The sequence below is a fragment of the Muscardinus avellanarius genome (genome assembly GCF_963383645.1).
Source record: "Muscardinus avellanarius genome assembly, chromosome: 2".
NCBI classification, from domain to species: domain Eukaryota; kingdom Metazoa; phylum Chordata; class Mammalia; order Rodentia; family Gliridae; genus Muscardinus; species Muscardinus avellanarius.
In genome coordinates this window covers 117,004,641-117,028,057 of record NC_137787.1, presented here as the reverse complement: position 1 = coordinate 117,028,057, position 23,417 = coordinate 117,004,641, and the positions used below count along the sequence as shown (strand labels likewise).

At 43.1% G+C, this 23,417-nt stretch overlaps 1 protein-coding gene across 24 annotated transcripts in view; it reads right to left on the bottom strand.

The window, feature by feature from the left end:
- Window positions 1–23,417, bottom strand: part of CLASP1 (cytoplasmic linker associated protein 1) — a gene marked incomplete at both ends in the record, with an annotated part of 233,863 nt that overhangs the window by 58,778 nt on the left and 151,668 nt on the right. For 6 of the 24 annotated variants that reach the window (XM_080689046.1, XM_080689033.1, XM_080689041.1 and 3 more), the window contains 4 exons: window positions 1,772–1,835; window positions 3,612–3,856; window positions 5,129–5,152; window positions 7,061–7,164. In XM_080689046.1, coding sequence (XP_080545172.1) covers window positions 1,772–1,835; window positions 3,612–3,856; window positions 5,129–5,152; window positions 7,061–7,164 — 437 coding nt within the window. Of the gene's footprint in view, window positions 1–1,771; window positions 1,836–3,611; window positions 3,857–5,128; window positions 5,153–7,060; window positions 7,165–11,461; window positions 11,525–17,747; window positions 17,856–23,417 lie in introns of all 24 variants that reach the window. The other 18 variants (XM_080689050.1, XM_080689034.1, XM_080689051.1 and 15 more) reach the window with 7 other exon arrangements.

Here is a 23,417-nt window from a genome sequence, read left to right as displayed (position 1 = left end):
AATGATGGGTGGGTAAGTGGATGGATGTTTGCTACTTCATGGACAATTCCTATGAGGAAGCAAGGAAAGAAAAAGAAGAAAGATGGCAGTACTGGCTAGACTCTCTGGCCATCACAGGTTGCTTTCTCCCAGCAAACCCTGAAAAGAGACTATCTATACTAAGGAAACTACAATATAATAAAGGTTTTATTATTCATTTATTTTGTGGCACTAGGGATTGAAACCAGGGGAATTCTACCTCTGATCTATACCCTCAGCCCTATTTGATATTTTATTTTGAAACAGGGTCTCACTAAGTTGCTGAAGCTGTCCTCAAATCTATAATCCTCCTGTCTCAGCCTCCCAAGTACTAGGACTGTAGGCCTGTGCTACCACGCCTGGCTAACCCTGCAGGTCAACATTTAAGTTCTGACTCTGCTGATTCAGAGTTCTATTCATTTCCACACTTTAGTTTCTTTTATCTACCCTTTACTTTCCCTATATCTCCACCTCTCCATTTTCTTCCACTAATTGCATCTAAATACTCTTTAAAAACCTCCTCCCAACAATGGTATTATTTAAAATTTAGACTCCAAGCTGGGTGTGGTGGTGCACACCTGTAATCCCAGTACTTGGGAGGCTGAGATAGGAGGATCACAAGTTCAAAGCCAACCTCAGCAACTTAGCGAGATCCTCAACAACTTAGTGAGACCTTGTTTCAAAATAAAAAGGGCTGGGACCTGGGCATGGTGGCGCACGCTTGTAATTCCAGTACTTGGAAGGCTGACAGGAGGTAACTTCCTAAGTTACCGGCTTCCAGGTACCTTTTATAAAGGGACCTTCCCTCTGCACTACCCCTAGAAAGGGCCTGCCTTGACCCATACTTGTGTTTGCTTCTCAGCAGGGACTCTTGTCATAAAGGCAGCCCCAGGAGACGGGGCATCAGCTAAGTGACCATCTTCCAAGCAAGTTCTTGGGAGTAGCAAAATTCTATGGAGAAATAACTTAAACTGGCTTTTCAATAACCCTTTAAGTAAGCCAGGTGTGGTGGCACACACTTGTAATCCCAGCATTTGGGACGCTGAGACAGGAAGATCACACAGGTTCGAAGCCAGCCTCAGCTACTTAGTGAGGCTCTCGGCAACTTAGTGAGACCGTGTTTCCAAATAAAATATAAAATAGGTTTGAGAGTATAGTCTGGAGGTAGAAAGCCTCTGGGGTTTGACCCCCAGGACAAAAAAAAAAAAAAAAAAAAAGAAAAGAAAAGAATGAAAAAATAGGGCTGGGTGTATAGCTCGGAGGTAGAATGCCTTGGGTTCCATCCCCAGTACCATAAATAAACAAATAAATAAATAACCTTTTAAGTAAATGCTTCTATTTTCTATCTTGTCCTATGAGAACAAACTCTACATGGGCTACAAAAATAATGAGATACCTATTTTCTTCACGACTGTAACTTTTAAAAAATGTACTATGTTATATAATCATACATTCTAGCACCTTGTCCACATTTTGGCAGAATGTAGGCATATAAAACTTTTTGTTGAATAAATGAATGACTATCCCTAATTTTCTCCATGACTCCTACTTTTGAAGCACACTTATTTAACTTGAAATTTATGGATATTTACGTTTTCAAGAAGTCCAATTTTAAAAGACACAGCACACATTATTGCTGATGTGGGTGCTAAATTTGTCAGGTTGAGACTGCATTATGGGGAATTCTCTCTCATACGGTAGTACACAGCTCACACAGGCATGCAGATGGGAATGCAAGTCTAATTCATCTTACCTTGCTGTGTGGGTCAGCAAACATTCGGGTGAATATCTCACACAATCTCTTCAGTTCTACTCGACTAATAGAAATAAAGTGAAAATAAGTTAATTTAAATCTTAATATTGTCACCATTGCAATTAGTTACAGTTTTGTTTTGAAAAATCCTTCTGTCTCAGTCAATGAGATAAGTTTGCCTAACCTATATTACATAACACATTTCTGATAAAGTTAAAATATAAAATTAGCTGGACATGGCAGCGCATGCCTATAATCCCAGCGCTTGAGAGGCTCGAGGATCACAGGTTCTCAGACAGCCTCAGCAACACAGCAAGACCCTATTTCAAACTAAAAAATAAAAAGGGCTGAGGTATAGCTCAGAGATAGAATGCCCCTATGTTCAATCTCCAGCACCACGAAAAATAATAATCTATTAGTAAAATCCACAGCTTCATTCTCATTTTCAGGAGACACTCAGGAGCCACTTGCTTCTTGTTGCTCCACTGGAATGCCAGAGTTGAACAAGGCCCGAGTGTACTCCTGCTCCTCCTCCTCTCGGCCTCAGCTGAATGGCCACTGGATACGCTGGGAAAAGCCGGCATTTATGGGTCAGAGAGACCTGGGCCTTAAATCTGTACCCAACAAAGTACAGTGGTATCTGAAAGCCTCCTCTTTAAGCTCGGCCATCTTTCCTTATCAAACAGGACAAGCGGTGCACCACCTGGCTGCTGAGCTGACAGAAGGAAACACGTGGCCTCTGTATGCCTGTGCCCAGGACAAAGTGCAGCTCCGGTGAATCCCAGTGCCCTTGACTATATCTGATCCCCAATTGTCCCTTCTTTACTTTGAGGCTTGACAGAGAGGTCTTCTCTTCCTCAAATCATCCCTAGTAATTGCCTTCGAATGCAGATGGGACGTGGCTCTATGCTTCTTCAATTTTGTTAGTAGCACAAACTAAAGGAGTGTATTACTAACCCACAGACTTTTAGACTGTTCCATGGGTTCTCAGTGAGCACTAAGAATGCAGAAAGTGGACCTGCAGGACAAAACTGATTCTGGAAGAACAAATCGCGAGTCGCCCTCATTATGTTCTTACTGATGACTAGGGCATCACAGGATGCCTGCATTTCACAAGGTGCCTAACGGCACAGCTATACTCTCTGCTCTGACAGAACGGAATGATGTAGCCAGCTCTGGGGCCTGGGGTCAGACAGAAAGGCCACCCTGGGGAGCACAGAACCCATTAGCCACTATTGACCCAGCCACAGAGAATCCAGGAAGGTATCAGCCTGACCATCTATCTATCTAGGCTGGTACTGGGGATTGAAATGGAGTATTCTACCTCTGAGCTACACCTCCAGGCCTATTTCATTAAATTAATTAATTTTGGGGGTGTACTGGGGATTAAACTCAGCTGGGCATTCTACTTCTGAGCTACACACCCAGTCCTACTTCATTTTTTATTTGGCAACAGGGTCTCACTAAGTTGTGAGGCTGGCCTCAAACTTGCAATTCTCCTGTCTCAGCCTCCAGAGTACTAGAATTATAATCATGTGCCACTGATAGTTATTTTAGTCTTTCCCTGAATTGCAAACCTTAACAAGATTTCTCAAGTAACATATAATGGACAAAGTGAACCTTAAGGGAAACATACGTTGCATAAACCTAAGAAGTTCTAAAATAGTTGTCAGATGCCTTTCTGTCTCAGAGTGGCAAGGACGGGTCTCAGTCATGAGTGCCTGAGTGCCTGCCGGAGCACCTGGAACTGCGTAAGAACTCCATCAGTGCAGGAGCCTGGAGCCCCCAGCAAACTAAGGAGGACTCTGCCATGCTTCTGGCCCAGGGCGCCTGGCTTCACCTCAGTGTTCTTTGGCTCTTCAGCAAGTTCTGCAGGCCCAGGAGCCCCTCTTTCCTCTCGGACCAGTTTGAACTTGCACAGTGGTTGAGTACTTCTGCCACATCCTCGGTCTGCCGTAGATAATGGGGAATGCCACCATTTCTGGAGCCATATGAGCGCTCGGAGCAGACGCTGGAGGCATCGCTGTTGGCGTCGTCATCAGAATACATCCCGTACGGCTCGTACCTCCTGCGCACAGGCTTCTTCTGACAGGTCCAATGAGGGGAGAAATGGAAAGGTGAACCGGTGTGAGTCATCAAATAGAAACAACAATGAAGCTCAAGGCAGAGAGATACAAAGACATACACACTTTCCCTGTGCTCAAAGAGTAGGGAAATAGGAACAGAAACGCAGTCTTTCCACGAGCGAGGTATTCCACGAGCGAGGTAAGTAGCATGCGCTGCACTGCTGGGCGGGGAGCAGCACAGCTTCTGATCAAGTGGGGACACTGCAGCCTGATGAACCCAGGGCACAATCCTGGGGCCACCGCTGGCTGACTTCAGAAAGCCTGTGAGGCTATCTGCTTCGCTCCCTCCTCTCTAAGCAGACAGTAACTCTGCTGATCTCTCAACTCGTTAGGAGGATGAACTGGAACTCTATGTCAACCTGGTTCAGCACGTGCCACACTGCAGAGATGTGCAGTCCCAGCTGCCCTGCAATCTATACTAAGCATGGCCTAGGTATACTTGGCTAAATTTTCATGTTTCCTTAAGAAAGGCTAGAACTTAAATGTCAGTGGCAGAAGTATATTACATAAAAGGATGCTTCAACTATTGAAGCCATAGGATTTGAGTTAAATAGGTCTCTTTTAAAGTAGATTATAATAACAGGTTTACTCACTTGCCCTGAATACAGAACTATATTAATGCCATACCTGACATAGCAGTAGCTACAGAAAATGTGAAAAATTTGCAAAATACAAATTTTCCTGAAAGCAAAACAGTGACTGGCTTAAACAATACAAACACAATTCTCTACAAATGTTACTTACTATGAATAACAACCTGCTCAGAACTCTTCTGCTGTCTGACTCTGTCCCAGCATAATTATTAAGAGCACCCCCTTCTCACTCTGGAAAGAGTTTTTGTTTGGATAAGTTATTTGATCATCCCACTCACTTATAGAGTCCTCAAACACAAACACTGTTGATAAACCCATTCCTGAAATCGCGACAACATAAGAACAGGCACAGACTGAGATAAGACAATGAAACACTAGTAGAAGGAACAAACAGAGCTAGATAAAGTAAATGCACACACGCACACACACATGCACACACACACACACACGCACGCACGCACACACACGCACACACACACACACACAGCCACCAGGGAAGGCCGCAGCAGAGTCAGCAGAATCTCCCTTCAGACTCGAATCTCTACTCTGTTACATTTGTGCTGCTTTCTTTAGCTTCTAAAGAAATATACTTGCAACAGAAAAAATAAAGTTGTAAACAAAAGTTAAAGCACTGGTACCTTGCTCCTGGAGTCTCCTAACAGCTGTAGGCAGGAAAATATTGAAGGGTGGGGAAAAAGCATAGAGAGTTATGTCAGAAGCGCATGTGGGGATTGTTCTGGCAACACAAGTGCACAGCAAAACATTTCTTAGCAAACCAAAAACAGGTCAGCAAGCGTTTCAGATCAAGCAGATAATAATAAAGACTGCTTTCAAAATAGCATTTCCTAACCGTCCTGTGCCTCTCCTAGGACCTTCGGGTCTTGCTGTAATTCTCTGCTCTCCCCAGACCTGTGAGGCACATCTCTAAAGTCACTGCCAATCTACTGTCTATTCCTTGGAGTCATTTTGTCTGCCCCCAGTCTTCTGTCCTGCAGGAAGAGTCAGTACCATTCTTGTGTGTTCTCTTCTGAGGCAGGTCACTGACAGAGACCAAATGGGAGGACAGGAAGTAACAGGGCAGCATGAGCTTAATAGAGAAAAGCTCATGTCAAGTGAAGCTAAGCTCAAACACTCTGCCTCCTGGAACTCTGCACATAGCTGAGAGTCCTCTGCCTCGACTGGAGTTCCACTCGGGGAGGTTTTTTGGCCTCCACTGTCTCATCCCCTCTGACCTCCACTTCCCAGGGTTTCTGAATACAGAAAAGACAGATTCTAGGCACTGTGAATTGCAAGGAGAAAGGCGTCACAGAATTCTGTCCTAGCTCTCGATTCTTAGGGCAATCACCTTGCACTGTGGTACCTGCCAGAAAAAGTCCTTCTCCATATGATGGTGGTGGGTACAGCTGCCAGGTGGCCTGACCGGGAAAGCCTTCCATGAAATCATGTGACCGAGCAAGAACAGATGAGAGGAAGACAGGAAGGAGAAAAGCTGACACTCTGCACACAAAGACTATGCAGGTGACTAGATGGAAAGCCTCTGGCTTGGAAAGCAGGAAACTGGGCACTTTTTCCTTACAAGAGAGTCAATCTTAAAAGAGTAAAGGCAAGGCCAGAAATCATACGGCTCTAAAGAATACCTACTTCACATGCTGAGCACATAAACCGGAATGTGCAAGAGGCTGTTACCACAGCTGAAATGTCTCTTTAAAGAGCAACCTGACCATATGTGGGTTATACTGAGGAACATTTGCTATAGCCACAAATGAAAGGAGCTCTGATCATTTGAGGTGTTCAGATATTACATTATATCAACTAGATATTCCATCAGCACATCACATCCTCAGTCAACCTTAAATTTGGGGAAAATTACTTGAATACTGACTTGACCCATTAAAAACAACAACTCCCCCCACCTCCACTCATAAGGACCCACAGCAAGGGAAGGGAATAAATGCAGGACTTTCAAACCTCAAACTATTAGCTACTGTATAATCATATGTTTATGCTATACCATCAAAGAAGCAGCAGATGGAAAACAAGAAATGCTGGGGGAAAAAATGTTCAAAAAGAAAAAAAAAGCCCAATAACATCAGAACTTCCTTGATACCCAGGAACACGGGTAAATGACTACTTGTACTAGTATTTCTGAAACATCAATCTTCACTGATGTGGGTGTGTGGAGGTAAAAGTTTAAGAAGAAAACAGTAGCCAGGCATAGTGGTGCACACTTGTAATCCCAGCATTTGGGAGGCTGAGACAGGAGGATTGTGGTTTGCGGACAGTCTCAGCTACTTAGCGAGGCCTTTTCAACTCAGTGAGACCCTGTTTTGAAATAAAGAATAAAAATCGGGCTGGGGGTGGAGCTTGGAGGTAGAATGCCCCTGGATTCCAGCCTCAGTACCCTCCCCCCAAAAAAAGAAAATGGTAATATAAATCTGTCCACTATTTCCATCATTTTGAAGAGTGTCAAAGATGAGATGACTTAGTAAGCGGATTTGGAGTTAATTTCCTGCTAAGACAGAGAGAAAGGCAGAGGCAGGATTCAAAAGGACTGCACACAGGGCTCTTACCAAAGCGTCAGCGACTGCAGCTTCAAGATCTGTGCTTGTGCTCAGCACTCGCATGGCGTTCACTGACCCAGGCATTCTTCCGGGCTGGCCCAGCCCAAACCGGTCTACGGAAAAGCAAAAGGAAAAGCTGTGTCACTTGAATTCACGTGCTCTTGATTCCTCCCGAGGGCTCCTGCCTCTTCCTACCAAAGCAGGCAGAGGCACTGCAAAACCCCTGGCCATCTCACCTGGACTGAACTTGCTCACCAGTGGTTGAGGTTAAGTTGTCCATGTCACATACTTTTGACCCACAAAACTTTCGTTTAGTGGCAAGTGTTCCATAAAATTTTAACACAAATTCTTAGATGTCAGAGAGGGGAATCTATTATGGAAGGGAGCTGGGATACGAGCTGAATCTTTTAATCTATTTAGCTTTTCCTCTAGGGGCAAGTTTACTCAAACTAATTAGAAAGCTCCATGGTTTGATAAATGAGTTCTAACCCAATGTAAAGTAAAAAGCTAAAATTTGAAACAGTGTTAACAGCTTGATCTCTGGGTTATTTGAAAATCAGTGTATTAAAATTCTTTAAATAAGCAGGGTGTGGTGGTGCACACTTGTTAATCCCAGCGCTTGGGAAGCTGAGACAGGAGGATCGCACAGGTTCAAAGCCAGCCTCAGCTACTTAGTGAGGCTCTCAGCAGCTTAGTGAGACCCTGTTTCAAAATAAAATATAAAATAGGTCTGGGGGTATAGCCCAGAGGTAGAAGAGCTCCCCTGTGACACTCCCCAGTACCACACACACAAGAAAAATTCTTTAATAAATCATCACAAAAAACTAGAACTTTTGGTCAATATTAGTATAAATGTTATTTGAGTCCCTCAAAGGATTGTCTTTATCCATATAAACAAAGTAGAAAGAATCCAAAAAAATGAAAACAAATTTTAGCAGTTCAAACAACTATTCTAAGGTTGTTGGTCATTGAAGTAAAGACTCACTTTTTTTTTTTTTTTTGGTGGTACTGGGGGTGAGACCCAGAGGCTTTCTACCTCCGGGCTATACTCCCAGACCCATTTTATATTTTATTTGGAAACAGGGTCTCACTAAGTTGCTGAGAGCCTCACTAAGTAGCTGAGGCTGGCTTCGAACCTGTGCGATCCTCCTGTCTCAGCCTCCCAAGGGCGGGGATTACAAGCGTGCGCCACCACGCCCGGCTAAGACTCACTTTTAAAGTCTCATAAATCAGCTGACCAGCCTTCCTTAGAAGTGCTGGAGATTAAAACTCTTAACAGGAGAAACCAATGAAAAGTTATACTTTCACTTTTCATGGGGTGTGCCACACTATTTACTGATAAGTAGTTTCTAAATTAAAATTCTGATGTCTAAGAACCATTGGAGAAAAATGTTAAGATAAAAAATATTTTCCCTGTGTAAACTGTTTGGACAAGGAAGATTTCTATACTTACCCTTTTCTAGTCATAGCATTTGTTGTTATTTTGATTTTTTGTGGTACTGGGGATTGAACCCAGGGGCATTCTATCTCTGAGCCATGTCCCCATTCCTATTTTTTATTCTTTATTTTGATACAGTGTCACATTAAATTGCAGAGGTCCACGCTAAGTAGCTGAGGCTAGCCATGAACCTGGGATCCCCCTGTCTCAGCCTCCCAAATGCTGGGATGACAAGCGTGTGCGTCACCACGCCCGGCTTAGTCAGGAGCATGAGGGTCAGAGCAAGAGGGAAGCGAATGTCTTTTTACATCTCTTTCCTACAAAATGAAGATTTAAAACTTTGGGTTGGTAACATCACCTACAAAACTGGTGAACTTTAAGGGTCAAGTGTTACTTTTTTAAATGTCAATTTCATAACTTTATACTTTTCCTCTATGAAGAAAGGGAAAATAATTTAAACACTGCCAATTAAGATTTATACAGCCATGAAATTTTAGAGAAACAAAATTGCGTTATACTATCCCCTTTTTTAATGCACTTGCTGACTGTTCAAATGTCATTTTAGTCATTATGTTTCAAAGGTGATTTAATGTGCCACATGAAGATGACAAAACAAATACACTATTTATCTGTCTATATATACAAATTAGTTAAAATATAAAACAAGTGTAAATTTGAGATTTACTATGCACACACACATATATATATATAATTTTTTTGGGTGGTACTGAGGTTCCTAGAAACCCTTCTACCTCTGGGCTACACTCCCAGACCTATTTTATGTATATTTTTGGAAACAAGGTCTCTTAAGCCAGCGAGGCTGGCTTTAAACCAGCGTGATCCTCCTGTCTCTGCCTCCCAAGTGTGCTCCACCACACCCAGCTACTGTGCACAAATTTTTTTAAAATCACAGAGCCTTGTGCATACTAGGCAAGTAATCTATCATGAAACTACATCTCTAACCCTATCTTTTTTTTTTTTTTTTTTGGGTGCTGGGGACTGAACCTGGGGCCATTCTACTTCCAAACTTCAGCCACAGCCCTGTTTCATTTTTTATTTTGAAACAGGATCTCACTAAGCTGCTGACAGCCTTGCTATATTGCTGAGGCTAGCTTTGAATCTGCGTTACTCATGTTTTAGCCTCCCAAGTACTGGGATTACAGGCATGTCCTACCACATCTGGCTATACTTAAGTTTTTTGTTTGTTTTTGTTTTGCGGGTCTGGGGATGGAACCCAGGGGCATTCGATCTCCGAGCTACAGCCCCTGCCCTATTTTTTTATTCTTTATTTTGAAACTGGGCTTCACTGAGTTGCAGAGGGCCTAAGTAGCCGAGGCTGTCCGCAAACTGCAATCCTCAGGTCTTAGCCTCCCGAATGCTGGGATTACAAGTGTGCGCCACCACGCCCAGCTTATACCTAAGTTTTATAGATGATATTTCAGTCTTATTTTCATTAAAAAAGGGTAGATAGTAAGGGATTTATGAGTAACAGAATGAAAGGAATTCAGTTATAAGCCGTTTAAAAATTACTCAGCATAAACTTAAATAAAATGGAGTGAAAATAAAAAGATGCCATGCCAGCAGTTCTTGTTCCAGGGAAATACTGTTTTTCAGACACAAAATTAATAAGAACAATGCATTCATTTTGCACTTCACAGATGCATACAGCTTCGCCACATCACCTACTATATATCATTTGGAATTTTGGGCTTAAAGGGAAATGTTCATCTGTACCTAAACAAGACCAACTTTTGGTTCTCACCATACCAAAATCTGTTCTGTGTTTTCCCTGCTCTGGCACCGGTGAAGCTCAGCTCTCTCACAGGTGAACACTCCTGGCTGTGTAGCCTGGCCCGGTCCTCAGGGCCATGCACTCACTTGCAGCATACACAGCTACAGGTCAGAGCTAGCTTCATCCAGGAGAATGAGAGAAAATACCTGGTGCAGTGACCTGGTTAGCAGTGCCACCATCAACAGTCAGTATAACAGACTCTGTCTCACTCAGCTGAGGAGACGTGTTATCAGGCACTGCTGACAGATGAAAATGATGCCAGTTACATGTGGCAAACTGAGAAACCATGGTACTTTTGGCCCCTGAGGTTAGCCAGTGGATTTCTGGTATGTTAAAACAGAGCGGATACAGAAAGTTTGGGGGCCACAGGCTGCAAAGGCTGGCCTTTGACTTGCCTTGATTACCTGACTGTTAAGCTTGGTTTCTCTCTCTGTCTGTCTGTCTCTCTCGTTGTACTGGGGATCGAACCCAGGAGCATTCTACCTTCAAGTTGTATTCCCAACCCAATTTTATTTCTTATTTCCTATTTGAAAACAGGGTCTCACTAAGTTGTGGAGGGCCTCACTATGTTGCTGAGGCTAGCTTCAAACCTGAGACCCTCCTGTCTCAGCCTCCCAAGTACTGGGATTACAAGCGTGCGCCACCACGCCCAGCTTTTGAACTTGGTTTTCTATCAAACTGTTAGGACAATGCACTTATTTTCACACATGTGAGATTATGCACACACTAATCTGAAGCTCTGGTAACTGAACAACACCTCAGAACAACTGGAACTTGACACTAAGAACTCCCATTGATAGGTGGCACCATACTGGGTCTCTCCATTTGGAAGATGCCCACAACACACTTCCTCACAGGGGCCTATGTGACACCTACTGCAGTTGTTTTCCTGGGGAGAAGGGTGCTAGGTGGGGAGGAAGTGCTTCCCCACGTTTTGTTTTTACATAAACATGAACATTAGAGAAATGATATTGTCAAACAGGCAGCAAAGCAGCAGCTAGGACCTGGTAACAGAACCATAAACATTCACCAACTTAAAACAAAGGCACACGGGGAAACAAGTACGGGGCGCACACATGCCAAGCACTAGCTGACAGCCAACAAGGATGGAGACGATGGCAACACGGTGCAGAAAACGAACAGACGGAGAAGCCGAGGCATGCAGTTAGCACGTGTTCACCTGACTGCCCCACAGAGTCAGCGGTGGAGAGCGCACTAGTGGACCTGGAATGCCGTCGAGAGGCTGCAGGTAAAGGAACGGCAACACCCACAGGGTTAGCACACGATACCAAGGAAAGCAGACTGCTCCCCCAAGGCTGCGTTTGCTCTCTTGGGAGAATGGCGCTGACGTGAATGGACAGTGAAGGCCTCTCCCAGACTATGGGGGGCCGAGGCACTCACGCAGCTTGGAGACACACAGGCATGACAGAGGCGCTCTTTAAGGAGCCTCCTACAGAGGATGCACTGACCAACTCAGACCCACGCATGAAACCTGTACCAGCTGATATGGAAATATGGCACATAAAGAACATCAGGAGTCAGAGCACTGTCTACACCCCAGAGTGGACACAGGAGGATGAATTATTAACTTAGCTCACAAGATGTGTCATTGGTATGTGATGCATTCGCCACCATGCACCAAAAACGAAAGCAGAGGAGTTCAGAATGTTGTTTCCACAGAAGCTGAATGGAATCACAGGAATGGGCTCAACAGCTGGAATTCCGTTTTCCCCAGTCAAAGAGTTTGCTGCGCAAATATTCTGATTATTAAAACACTTGCTTAACTGTTGGAAACTCAGTGGTCATGAGTTTAACGACCTTCCTTGGATAGGCACCTCTGGCACACTGCTTATCAACACTGGCTTGGAATGAAACAGTAGGTCCTGGTTTGATGGCAGCTGGCTGTGGGACCTCAGGCAATCACTAACTCCTTCGAGGTCTCAGTTTCTTTGTCTGTAAAATGATTCCTATCTCTTGGTTGTTACTGAGAGGATTAAAAGAGCATACATAAAGTGCTTCACTAACTGTGCCAGGTGGGTGGCCGGCAGTGGTGGTAACAGTAGTTAGTATTTGGAGTGGCAGGAGAGGTTAAGAGGAAACTCTAACTTCCATTTAGACATTGGCAAGTATTCACAGTAAGTGTATCAACTCACTAACTTATGGAAATAAACACTAAGCTCTGTCTCATAAGGAAAAGGAATATCTTTCAGAAGTAATTTGAAACAAGTAATTTGAAACAGACTTGGTTCAAAACACTGAGGTACTGATCACAGTTCCATGTAATATATGACTTTTCATTATCTCAAGGGGAAAACAAAACCAAGATAACACGCTTCCATTCATGACTCTGAAAGGGTCATGGTCATTATTCCACAGAAACATCACAGATTCAGCAAAGTCAGGTTGAGCAGCAGCTACCTTCCATCCACAGGGTGTTTTGTACACATTACCACTTGCTTTTAGTCAGAAAATATCAAAACCTCGGACCTTTCAAATAATTTTAAAGCTCATGTCACACTCAAAGATACATACATCTGTGGTCTATGTAGTATTAAATAGCAAAAGTTGCCTGTTCAATAAAGACAAATGTCTGAGTTTGCAAATAGAAAATCCCTTCTTTCTCAACATACATAAACATAAAAATAGACACTCTCTAAAGCAAAAACTATACATATATTACTTTCTTAAACAAAGTAAAATAATTTTTAAGACTGAAGCAAACCACATGCACATCAGCATTGTATCTTGATAGTTTAAGCTGGAAATAGTCTTTAAGCAATACCTGATCCAAAAGTTCTTTTTATAAAGCGGCCCTCTGGCTCTGTTTCAACAGAATTGTATGTGTGTGTATGTGGGTGTGGATGTGCGCGCATGCACGCAAAGGCATTGAACCCAGGGGCACTCTACCTCCAAGCTATGCCCCCAGCCCTATTCTATTTTTTATTTGGAAACAGGGTCTTGGCAAGTTGCTGACAGCCTCACTAAGTTTCTGGGGCTGGCTTCAAACCTGTGATCCTCCTGTCTCAGCCTCCCAAGCACTGGGATTATGGGTGAGTGTTGCCATGCCCATTTCAGAATCTTTAATAGTAAATCTTCTTGTAATAAGTTCACTGTCATAATAAAAAGTGTCCACTCAGTGCTGGAACACAAGGTGAACCCACTTTTATGTCAAAGCCTATTTACAACAGAGTTCTAATTTTCCTCAAAAAGCACTGTAACCATCATCCATATGTACTTCTAGAATTAATATGCCTCAAAATGATTATGCAAACTGAAAACACTTATACCATTGGCCTCTACCTGCAGGCCCTGGTCTGTGGATGCAACCTGCTAAAGACCCAGAAAGGAAAGTGATGTCACTGCTAAATACATACAGGTTTTTTCCTTGTCATCAATGATTCCTGAAAAATATAATGTAAAAGCAGATCTAGAGCCTTTGCTCTATATGAAGTATTACAAATAGCCTAGGGGTGATTTAAAGTACCCAGGAGGATGTATGTATCAGGGACCCAAGCATTTGCAAAGTTAGGTACCAGTAGGGGTTCCAGAACAAATCCCCAGTCACTGAGGGACACCTGCATTTGCTGAAACATCATTATCACTGTTACCTTTTTTATTTTTTTTGAAGGTTAGCTATATAAGTTGATGCAGTGAGGTACTCACACACAATCTCACTAATTTCCCAAAGGGGTAAGATGTAATTATTAAAATGAATGAAAAAAAAAAGAGCTTTCACAGAAGGCACAGGATGCTCCACTGAGGAAAACAGCCTCCAGGGATGTGTCTCTGAACTCTCTGGACCTAATCCTGAGCCCAGAAGTCACTGACTCAGGAACAGCTCTGGAGTACTTTTCCAGTGCCTGACCCTGCAGACTTCACAAAAACAAAACAAAACAAAACAAAACAAAACAAAACAAAACAAAACAAAACTCAAGATTTTTGAGGAGCAGAGGAAAGAGAGTGAGTCGTGAGAACTACTCTCAAGCAAGGCAGGCTTGAAAGCAGACTTGGTGCAAACCTCAGCTGCACCACTAAGCTGTATAGCCTCAAGGGTGTGGCTTGCCTTCTGCCACACTTGGCAACCTATCCCAGAGGGTGAGTGGGGACCAGGCGCCATGTTTGCTTTTTTTTTCTTTTCTGGGACTGAAGATTGAACCCAAAGGCATTTTACCTCTGAGATATAACCCCAGTCATTTTTAAATTTTTATTTTGAAACAGGGTGTTGCTAAGTTGCAGGGGCTGGCCTTGAATCTGTGATCCTCCTACCTCAGGTTTCCAAGTACTGGGATTACAAACTTAATCCACACCCGGCTCTGGATACTAAGCTGAGGGGCAGGTTTAGCCAGAGGGGAAAAAAGAAATTTAGCTCAGAAGACATTCCCTATTACCTTGACCACACAAAGCATGAGATGCCTTCTGTGGAAACAATGATATATTTCAGTATTTTGAAGTGTCACCAAGGCAGTTAAGCAGATCTATCTATCCAAAGAGTAAAAAAACAGATGTGCCTGCTCAATTGCTAAGTGCACATGAAAACTTTGAGAATTTAGTGTACCTTGTAAAAGATTACAAAGGCTGCTTCTACCAATAATATAAAAAGTATATACGATATACGTGTAAATTAAAACTGATAATTCCTTGTAAGAGACAAAATAACCAATAAACAGACTGAATTGCTGAGTGTGGTGGCACATGCTTGTAATCCCAGTGCTTGGGAGGCTGAGACAGGAGGATTGCACTGGTTCGAAGCCAGCCTCAGCTACTTAGTGAGGCTCTCAGCAATTTAACGAGACTCTGTTTCCAAATAAATTATAAAATGGGCTGGGAGTGTGGCCTGGAGGTAGAAAGTCCCTGGGTTCCACACCCTAGTACCACAAAAACAAAACAAAACAAAACAAGAAAAAAAAAAAAAGACTGAATTGTCTATTCATATGCTAGGTTGTTTGGAAGGTCAAACAGTGAACAAGGATGTATATATAAGCAGTCTTAATTTTTTTTTTTGTGTGTGGTACTGGGGTGGAACTCAGGGGCTTTTCTACCTCCGGGCTATACTCCCAGACCTATTTTTTATATATTTATTTTGGAAACAGGGTCTCACTAAGTTGCTGAGAGCCTCGCTAAATAGCTGAGGCTGGCTTCAAACCTGTGTGATCCTCCTGTCTCAGCCTCCCAAGCGCTGGGATTACAAGCCTGTGCCACCAGGCCTGGCTTACAGCCTTAATTTAAAAAGAAAAATCATCAGTTCATTCACGGAACAAAAAAGTCATTATTGCCACCCACCTAATTCATTGAGAATTCTGCTCCAAGACTTAGGCTTCCAAGCTAAGCTGCCCCACCCTGGGGCCCTGCTAGCCAACAAGGGACAGCTCATAGCCTGAGGGGAGGAACTACCAAGGGAAGAGGATCACCTCCCAGGGTGGTCAGAACTCCTAAGGACCCACTCACTGGTCATAATGGCAGAAATCTAGACCTCAATTCCTGACACAGATTAGAGACAAAAGACATTAGAAGTATGTGACACTCAGAGTTCAAAGTCCAGTGTCAAGAGTTACACAGTCAAGACAGACCTTGCAGGCCACACTCCACACCATCATCTCAGGTGTAGGTCTTAGTTTTTTTTTTTTTTTTTTTTACAATACTGGGGATGGAACCCAGGGGCGCACCTCTGAGCTACACCTTCAGCCCTATCTTTTATTCTTTATTTTGAAACAGAGTCTCACTAAGTTGGGGAGGGCCTCACTAAGAAGCTAAGAAAGAAGCTGAGGCTGGCCATGAACCTGCGATTCTTCTTTCTCAGACTCCCAAGTTACTGGGGATCACAAGCGTGTGATACCAAGCGCAACTAGATCTTAGTATCTTAAAATGATTTCTAATAGCCAGGCGCGACAGTGCACACTTGTAATTTCAGTACTTGGGAGGCTGAGACAAAAGGATAGGAGGTCTGCAACCAGCCTCGGCTACTTTGTGAGGCCTTCTGCAACCTAGTGAGAACCTGTTTCAAAATGAAGACTAAAGCCAGGCATAGTGGCGCACGCTTGTAATCCCAGCATTGTGGAGGCTGAGACAGGAGGATTGCGGTTCTTAGACAGGCTCAGCTACTTAGTGAGGCCCTTTGCAACTCAGTGAGACTCTATTTCACTTTTTATAAAGAATAAAAAATAGGGCTGGGGGTGTGGCTCGGAGGTAGAATGCCCCTGGGTTTCAACTCCAGTACCACCAAAAAAAAAAAAAAAAAAAAACCACCAAAAAACACCCAAAAACAAAAAACAAAAAACCCCCCACAAAATGAATTAAAAAATAGGACTGGGGGTTTGAAAAAATGATTTCTACTCTTTGTGTTTACTGAAGAGGCAATATATACATATACATACATATAGATGCATGTATATATAAATTATAAGTGTGGTGGCACACACTTGTAACCTCAGAACTTGGGAGGCTGACACAGAGGATCACAGGTCTGTGACCAGCCACAGCAACTTATTGAGGCCATCTACAAATCAGCGAGACCCTGTTTCAAAATAAAATAATAAAATAGGGCTGGAAGTGTAGCTCAGAGGTAGAATCCCAGTGATTTCATACCCAGTAAGATAAACTGTAGAAATTCAGTGGCTAAAGCTGTCTTTGGGTGACTTTATTTTCATTCTTTCTTTCCTTTTTTTTTTTTCTTTGGTGGTACTGGGGTTCCTGGAAGCCCTTCTACCTCCGGGCTACACTCCCAGACCTATTTTATACTTTTTTATTTTTGGAAACAGGGTCTCTTAAGCCAGTGCAGCTGGCTTCGAACCTGCACGATCCTCCTGTCTCCGTCTCCCAAGCCCGGGGATTACAAGCGTGCGCCACCACGCCTGGCAGGATGACTTTATTTTCAAACAGCCATTAATTTAGACTGAGCTCTGCTTTATGCTGGGAACTGCCACAGAATAGGCTTGCCTGTTAGTGGCCCAGTGCCTCACACCTGTAATCCCAATCTTTGGGAGACAGGAGGATAGCAGATTTGAGGCCAACCTCAGCAGCTTAATGAGTCCCTGGCTCAAAATAAAAAATAAAGCCAGGCCTGGTGGCACAAGCCTGTAATTCCAGTACTTGGGAGGGTAAGACAGGAGGATTGCATGTTTGGGGACAGCCTGAGCAACTTAGCGAGGCTCTCAGTAACCTGGTGAGGCCTTGTTTCAAAACAATAAAATAAAAATAGAGGTGTATTTTAGAGGTAGAACGCCCCTGAGTTCAATTCCTAGAACCAAATAAATTACTTCAGTAGAGTGAAGTGGTGCTTTTTCCCTCTAATATGAAATTGCCAAAATTCAAGCATGCAGAGGGAGACAATGAAGGACAGCTTAGGAGAGGACGAGAGAAGGGAACACAGGGCAGCGGAGAAGGGAGGGCAGGTCACTCCAGCAGTGTCTGGGACAAGCACGTGGGCAGGGGAAGGGACTCTGCTCCTGGGCGCCCCCACGTGTACTCACCGAGTGGAGGGAAGCCCCGAGCAGGGCTCGTATCGCGGCTGCTCTCACGGCTGGCATCGCGGCTGCACCCCTGACTCATGCTGGGTCGAGGGATACGGCTGCTCCGTGCTAGCGTGCAGCATGAGGGTTTCAGAGAAGGTGAACAAGTTTAATGAAGACAGAAAACTCACAAAACGTCAGTCACATTCGGTTAATGTCATTAATAACTGTCCCAGCGTGCTGGGGAGTTCTGCTGACTAGGCCACTGATCCACACAGAGGTCTGGTTGGCCGCCGTGCCAATGGGAGGGTATGAACAACCGTGATTGTGCACTGATGCCTCAGACAGTGGAGAACTTTCATATGAAGGTGAGATTATACCTAAACATGAGAAAGGGAAAGGAATCTCTCTAAAGAGCAAACTGAAAATAAAAGATCAAAAGCTTCTCAGGAATCATCAGTGTTTATGCCTTAGCAACTGCTCGACATGAGGATAAAGGACCAAAGGCTGTTTCATATGCATTTTTTTTTTGGGTGGTACTAGGGATAGAACCCAGGGGCTTTCTACCTCCGGGCTATACTCCTAGACCTATTTTATATTTTATCTGGAAACAGGGTCTCATTAAGTTGCTGGGAGCCTCACTAAGTAGCTGAGGCTGGCTTCGAACCTGTGTGATCCTCCTGTCTCAGCCTCCCAAGCGTGGGGATTACAAGCGTGCACCACCACAACTGGCTGCATTTGGGTTCTAAAAAGGCCATTTAATTTGGATTAACTACCAGAATAACGTTCTGATCACTGAAGTCCGCAAAGTTACCTAATTAAAAGGAAGAGGGCTCACTTTCTCCTTATCCCAGTGTTTTAGAAGAGAAGCGATAAGGTCACACAACTGGAGGGCCTGCCCACTTTGAGCAAATGTACAGATGCTTCTATCAAGTGAATAATCCATGCCAACAGATGTGAAGTACTGGAACTGCTACCTTTGCATTTTCTGATTGACGTCTAATCTGTGCTTTTTCTATGAGAATCCAAATGGAACTGCCTAGGGTCCCTTCCAAGCACTCTCCTGGGTCCAGCCTCATGCCCCGGGTCCGCACCATGTGGACTGAGATTCTCAAGATCCCAGGGGAAAAAACATCTCTCCTCTGATCTGCAAACAGCCAATTATTCTATGGTTATCTATAAAGTATACTATTCTCATTGTTTTAAACATGGAGGCAGAGTAGCATGAATAATTTGACTGTGAAACTCAGAAAGACCATGGTACCTTGTTTCTTGATTTGAGAGAATAGAAATAAACTACTGACAAATTATGAAATGACACTGCATACTGAGTGTATGTGGATGGAATGCCTGGCACAATGGCTGAGGGGAGCAGGATCCATTTCTATCTTGTGACATCCATTACTTCTATACTGGACAGAGAGTGTTAGAAACATTCAACTTTATTCACTGATGTACAACAAATGTGTTATCTACACTACGAAGAGTTCAGCCTGTTACTTCAGAGCTAAGATTTAGTGTCCAGCCAAACTACGAGAATGTGCTCTGGGCCGGCACAGTGCGAGCCTGGTGCAGGTGAAGGAGTGGGCACAAGCAGCTTCCTCCTGCGCTCACTGTCAGTGCTGCCGGACTGTGGAGGACTGCCATCCCTGTGAGCAGGCAAGCACATGGTTACTTGGGGCTTCCCTAGGAATTCCTCAACTCTCCTTCATTTTGCCAGAGGGACATTGAAACACTGAGCTTTCACTCCAAGTAGCTGAGATGATTTAATTAGCAATTCTCAATAACTTCTTGAACAGAAGGGCAAAAGACTCAGTAGGTACCGAATTAAATCATTAAAAAACCTAGAGAGCTGGGCGTGGTGGCACACACTTGTAATCCCAGCATTTGGGAGGCTGAGACAGGAGGATCGTGGTTCACAGACAGCCTCAGATACTACTTAGTGAGGCTCTCTGTAACTCAGCGAGACCCTGTATCAAAATAAAGAATAAAAAAAATAGGGCTGGGGTATAGCTCAGAGGTAGAATTCCCCTGGGTTCTGTCCCAGTACTGCAGAAAGAAAAACAAAAAAAAACAAAGAAACCTAGAAAGCATCTACTGACTCTGCCAATATGAAAAAGTGACCTAGACTACAAAGCAATACTGAGCTTCGGAGAAGCATTTCTGCCTGCGTCAACAGGTGGCCTCTCCAGTGCCAAGCGAACCCACTGGTCCAGCCACTGGGCCTCTTTTGGTCTCAGCCACTTCTTAGGAAAATACAGAATAAAAGAAGAATTCCATTATTTAAATGGGAGAGCACTGTGAGACAATGCACATACACACAGATTCTTCTGAATTCGGTGCTACATGGTATATATGAAAATCTTGTCATATTCTACCGTCCACTCCACAGTGGATAATAAAAAAGAAATCGGGTCCTTATAAATTTTCATATAAAATCAAGCTTAGTTGATCATTTCCTTAACAGTTCATGCCTGATATCTTTTTACTAGGCTTACGCCTTTGAAAAAAGTAAAAAAAAAAAAAAATATGTTTTGTCACTTTTGTGACAATTTTAAAACAGTACGAGAGAGACTATTTAGGAAGAACTAAATAATCTAATCTTTTTTATTTAAATTTTTTGTGGTACTGGGTATGAAATTCAGGGGAATTCTACCTCTGAGCTACACCCCCAGCCCTATTTTTTATTCTTTACTTTGAAATGATCTCACTGAGTGAGTTGCAGAGGGCCTCACTAAGTAGCTGAGGCTGTCCGTGAACCGTGATCCTCCAGTCTCAGCCTCCCAAAATGCTGGGATTACAAGCGTGCGCCACCACGCCTCGCTCTAATCTAATCTTTATGACTCTCATAGGAATATATCTGATACCGTGTCTATATTGCATTGAGAAATTAAATATGCATCCTTAAGATCCTTCCATCTTTTTGCAGTTTTCCTATGTGCCTGGGGTGGGGGAATAAGAAAAAAGGGACTTAGAAAAGCATACCGACTATGGCACTGCCAGGAAAGTTAATCTTGATTTGGGCACTGAAAAAAAAAAAAACTATTTGAACTAGCTTTAAAGAAATGAGTTTTAATAACAAAGTTGGTAGTCTTAAATTAATTCACACTAAGCTGGCCAAGAACCTGTGATCCTCCTGTCTCAGCCTCCCAAGTACTGGGATTGCAGGTTGTACCACCTTAAGGTAAGCCTTCTTAACAAGGTTTACCCTCTGAGTGTTTCATACACAGAATTCATCGACTCACTCCTACTGACTTATTCCTTTAACTTATAGCTTGCTATAGCACATAAAAAATAATTCTGTTTAAGCTAGGCATGGTGGCGCACGCTTGTAATCCCAGCATTTGGGAGGCTGAGACCGGAGGATCATGGTTCACGGACAGCCTCAGCTACTTAGGGAGGCCCTCTGCAACTCAGTGAGACCCGGTTTCAAAATAAAGAATAAAAAATAGGGCAGGGGATGTAGCTCAGAGGTTGAATGCCCCTGGGTTCCATCCCCAGATTCGAAAAAAAAAAAAAAATTGTTTATAGTTTTGTGAAAAATCTGCTAATAGTTGCCCCAACCCTCATTAAAGTACATCTACTTATGACATAGATCTTTCAAATATTGGATAACTTAAATCAAGGGAGAAAATCACACCCATTCAACTAAAAATCTACGAGGACTTAAAAACTTAAAAGTATTTTAGTTTTTTTTTTTTTACAGACTCATTAAGTGATCAAATAAAAAACTAAAACAATAGACTAAATCAACCTGTCTCTTTGTTACGTGCCCAAACTGAACACTCTGTGTGAGAATATGATATGGATAAGGCACAGGGAAGAGACAATGGCAGCACACCTGCCATGTGGACTTTCTAGGAGCAGCATTCCCATAGAGTTTGAACTTTGTGCTTAATGTGAGAGGCTGAGTAGGCTTGAAACACTGCGTGACTGATACTCTGGCCTACCTTCACAGTGTCTTACTCACAATTCTGACTTATTTCTATTTTACTTTGTTTTGGTATACTGGGAATTGAACCCATGGGTATTCTATCTCTTAGCTCAATCCTCAGCCCCATTTCATTGATTGATTGATTGATTGATTCATTGATTGATTGTGGTGCTAGGGATTGAACTCAGAGGCATTCTATCTCTGAGTTACATCCTCTATATTATTTTGAAACAGTGTCTAAGTTGCAAAAGGCTTCACTAAATTGCTGAGGCTACCTGTGAACCTACTATCTTCCTGTCTCAGCCTCCTAAGTATTAGAATTACAGTTGCACACCACCATGTGTGACTTGGAATCATTTTTATAACAAATGAGAACAGAAAATTGAGTTAAGAAATATCATTTAAAACAAAAAAGCACAATTTAATTTGTTGGTAACTAGAATTTGTTCTCAGTGCAAATTCTAAGCACACTTTAGCTATCATTAAAATTGCTAGAGCCAGACAGACATGGTGGCACATGCTTGTAATCCCAGTATTTGGGAGGCTGAGAGAGGATATCGCAGGTTCATGACCAGCCTCAGCTACTTAGTGAGGCCATTGCATCTTAGTGAGACTCTGCAACTCAGGGAGACACAAAAATAAGTAAATTTTTTTTTTTTTTTTTTTTTTTTTTGTGGTACTGGGGATGGAACCCAGGGGCATTTTACCTCTGAGGTACACCTCTAGTCCTATTTTTTTAGTTTTTATATTTCTTGAAACAGTGTCTCACTGAGTTGGGAATGGCCTTGCTAAGTAGCTGAGGCTGTCCATCTGTCCATGAACCGCGATCCTCCGGTCTTTGCCTCCTAAATGCTGGGATTAGAAGGGTGCACCAAAATATTCTTAAAAGATGTTGTTCTTGTTTTTTTTTTTTTTTTTTGCGGGTCTGGGGATGGAACCCAGGGGCATTCGACCTCATAGTTACACCCCCTGCCCTATTTTTTATTATTATTTATTTATTTATTTTGGTGGTACTGGGGTTCCTGGAAGCCCTTCTACCTCCGGGCTACACTCCCAGACCTATTTTTACATTTTTTTATTTGGAAACAGGGTCTCCTAAGCCAGCGCCCACGGCTGGCTTCGAACCTGCACGATCCTCCTGTCTCTGCCTCCCAAGCGTGGGGATTACAAGCGTGCTCCACCATGCCCGGCTTTTATTCTTTATTTTGAAACAGAGTCTCACTAAGTTGCGGAGGACCTCACTGAATAGCTGAGTCAGCCTCCCTAGTGCTGGGATTATAAGCGTGCACCACCACACTTGGCTCAAGATGTTGTTCTTTTTAATACTTTCATTTAAAATATGATGAGCTAAGCCAGGCGTGGTGGTGCACGCTTGTAATCCCTGCGCTTGGGAGACTGAGACAGGAGGATGGTGCAGGCTCGAAGCCAGCCTCAACTGGTTTAAGAGACCCTGTTTCCAAATAAAAATATAAAATAGGTGTAGGAGTGTAGCCCAGAGGTAGAAGGCCCCTGGGTTCCATCCCTAGTACCACCAAAAAATAAATAAATAAAAATAAATAAATAAAATATGATGAGTTAAATATTTAGATAAACATTTATCCAGTATATAATCATAGTTATAATCTATTACTAAATTTTTTTGTTTATATTTATTTTATGTGCATTTTCTCACAGTGTAGAAATATAAAATCTTGCTGGGTGTGGTGGCGCACACTAGTAATCCCAGCATTTGGGAGGCTGAGACAGGAGGATCATGG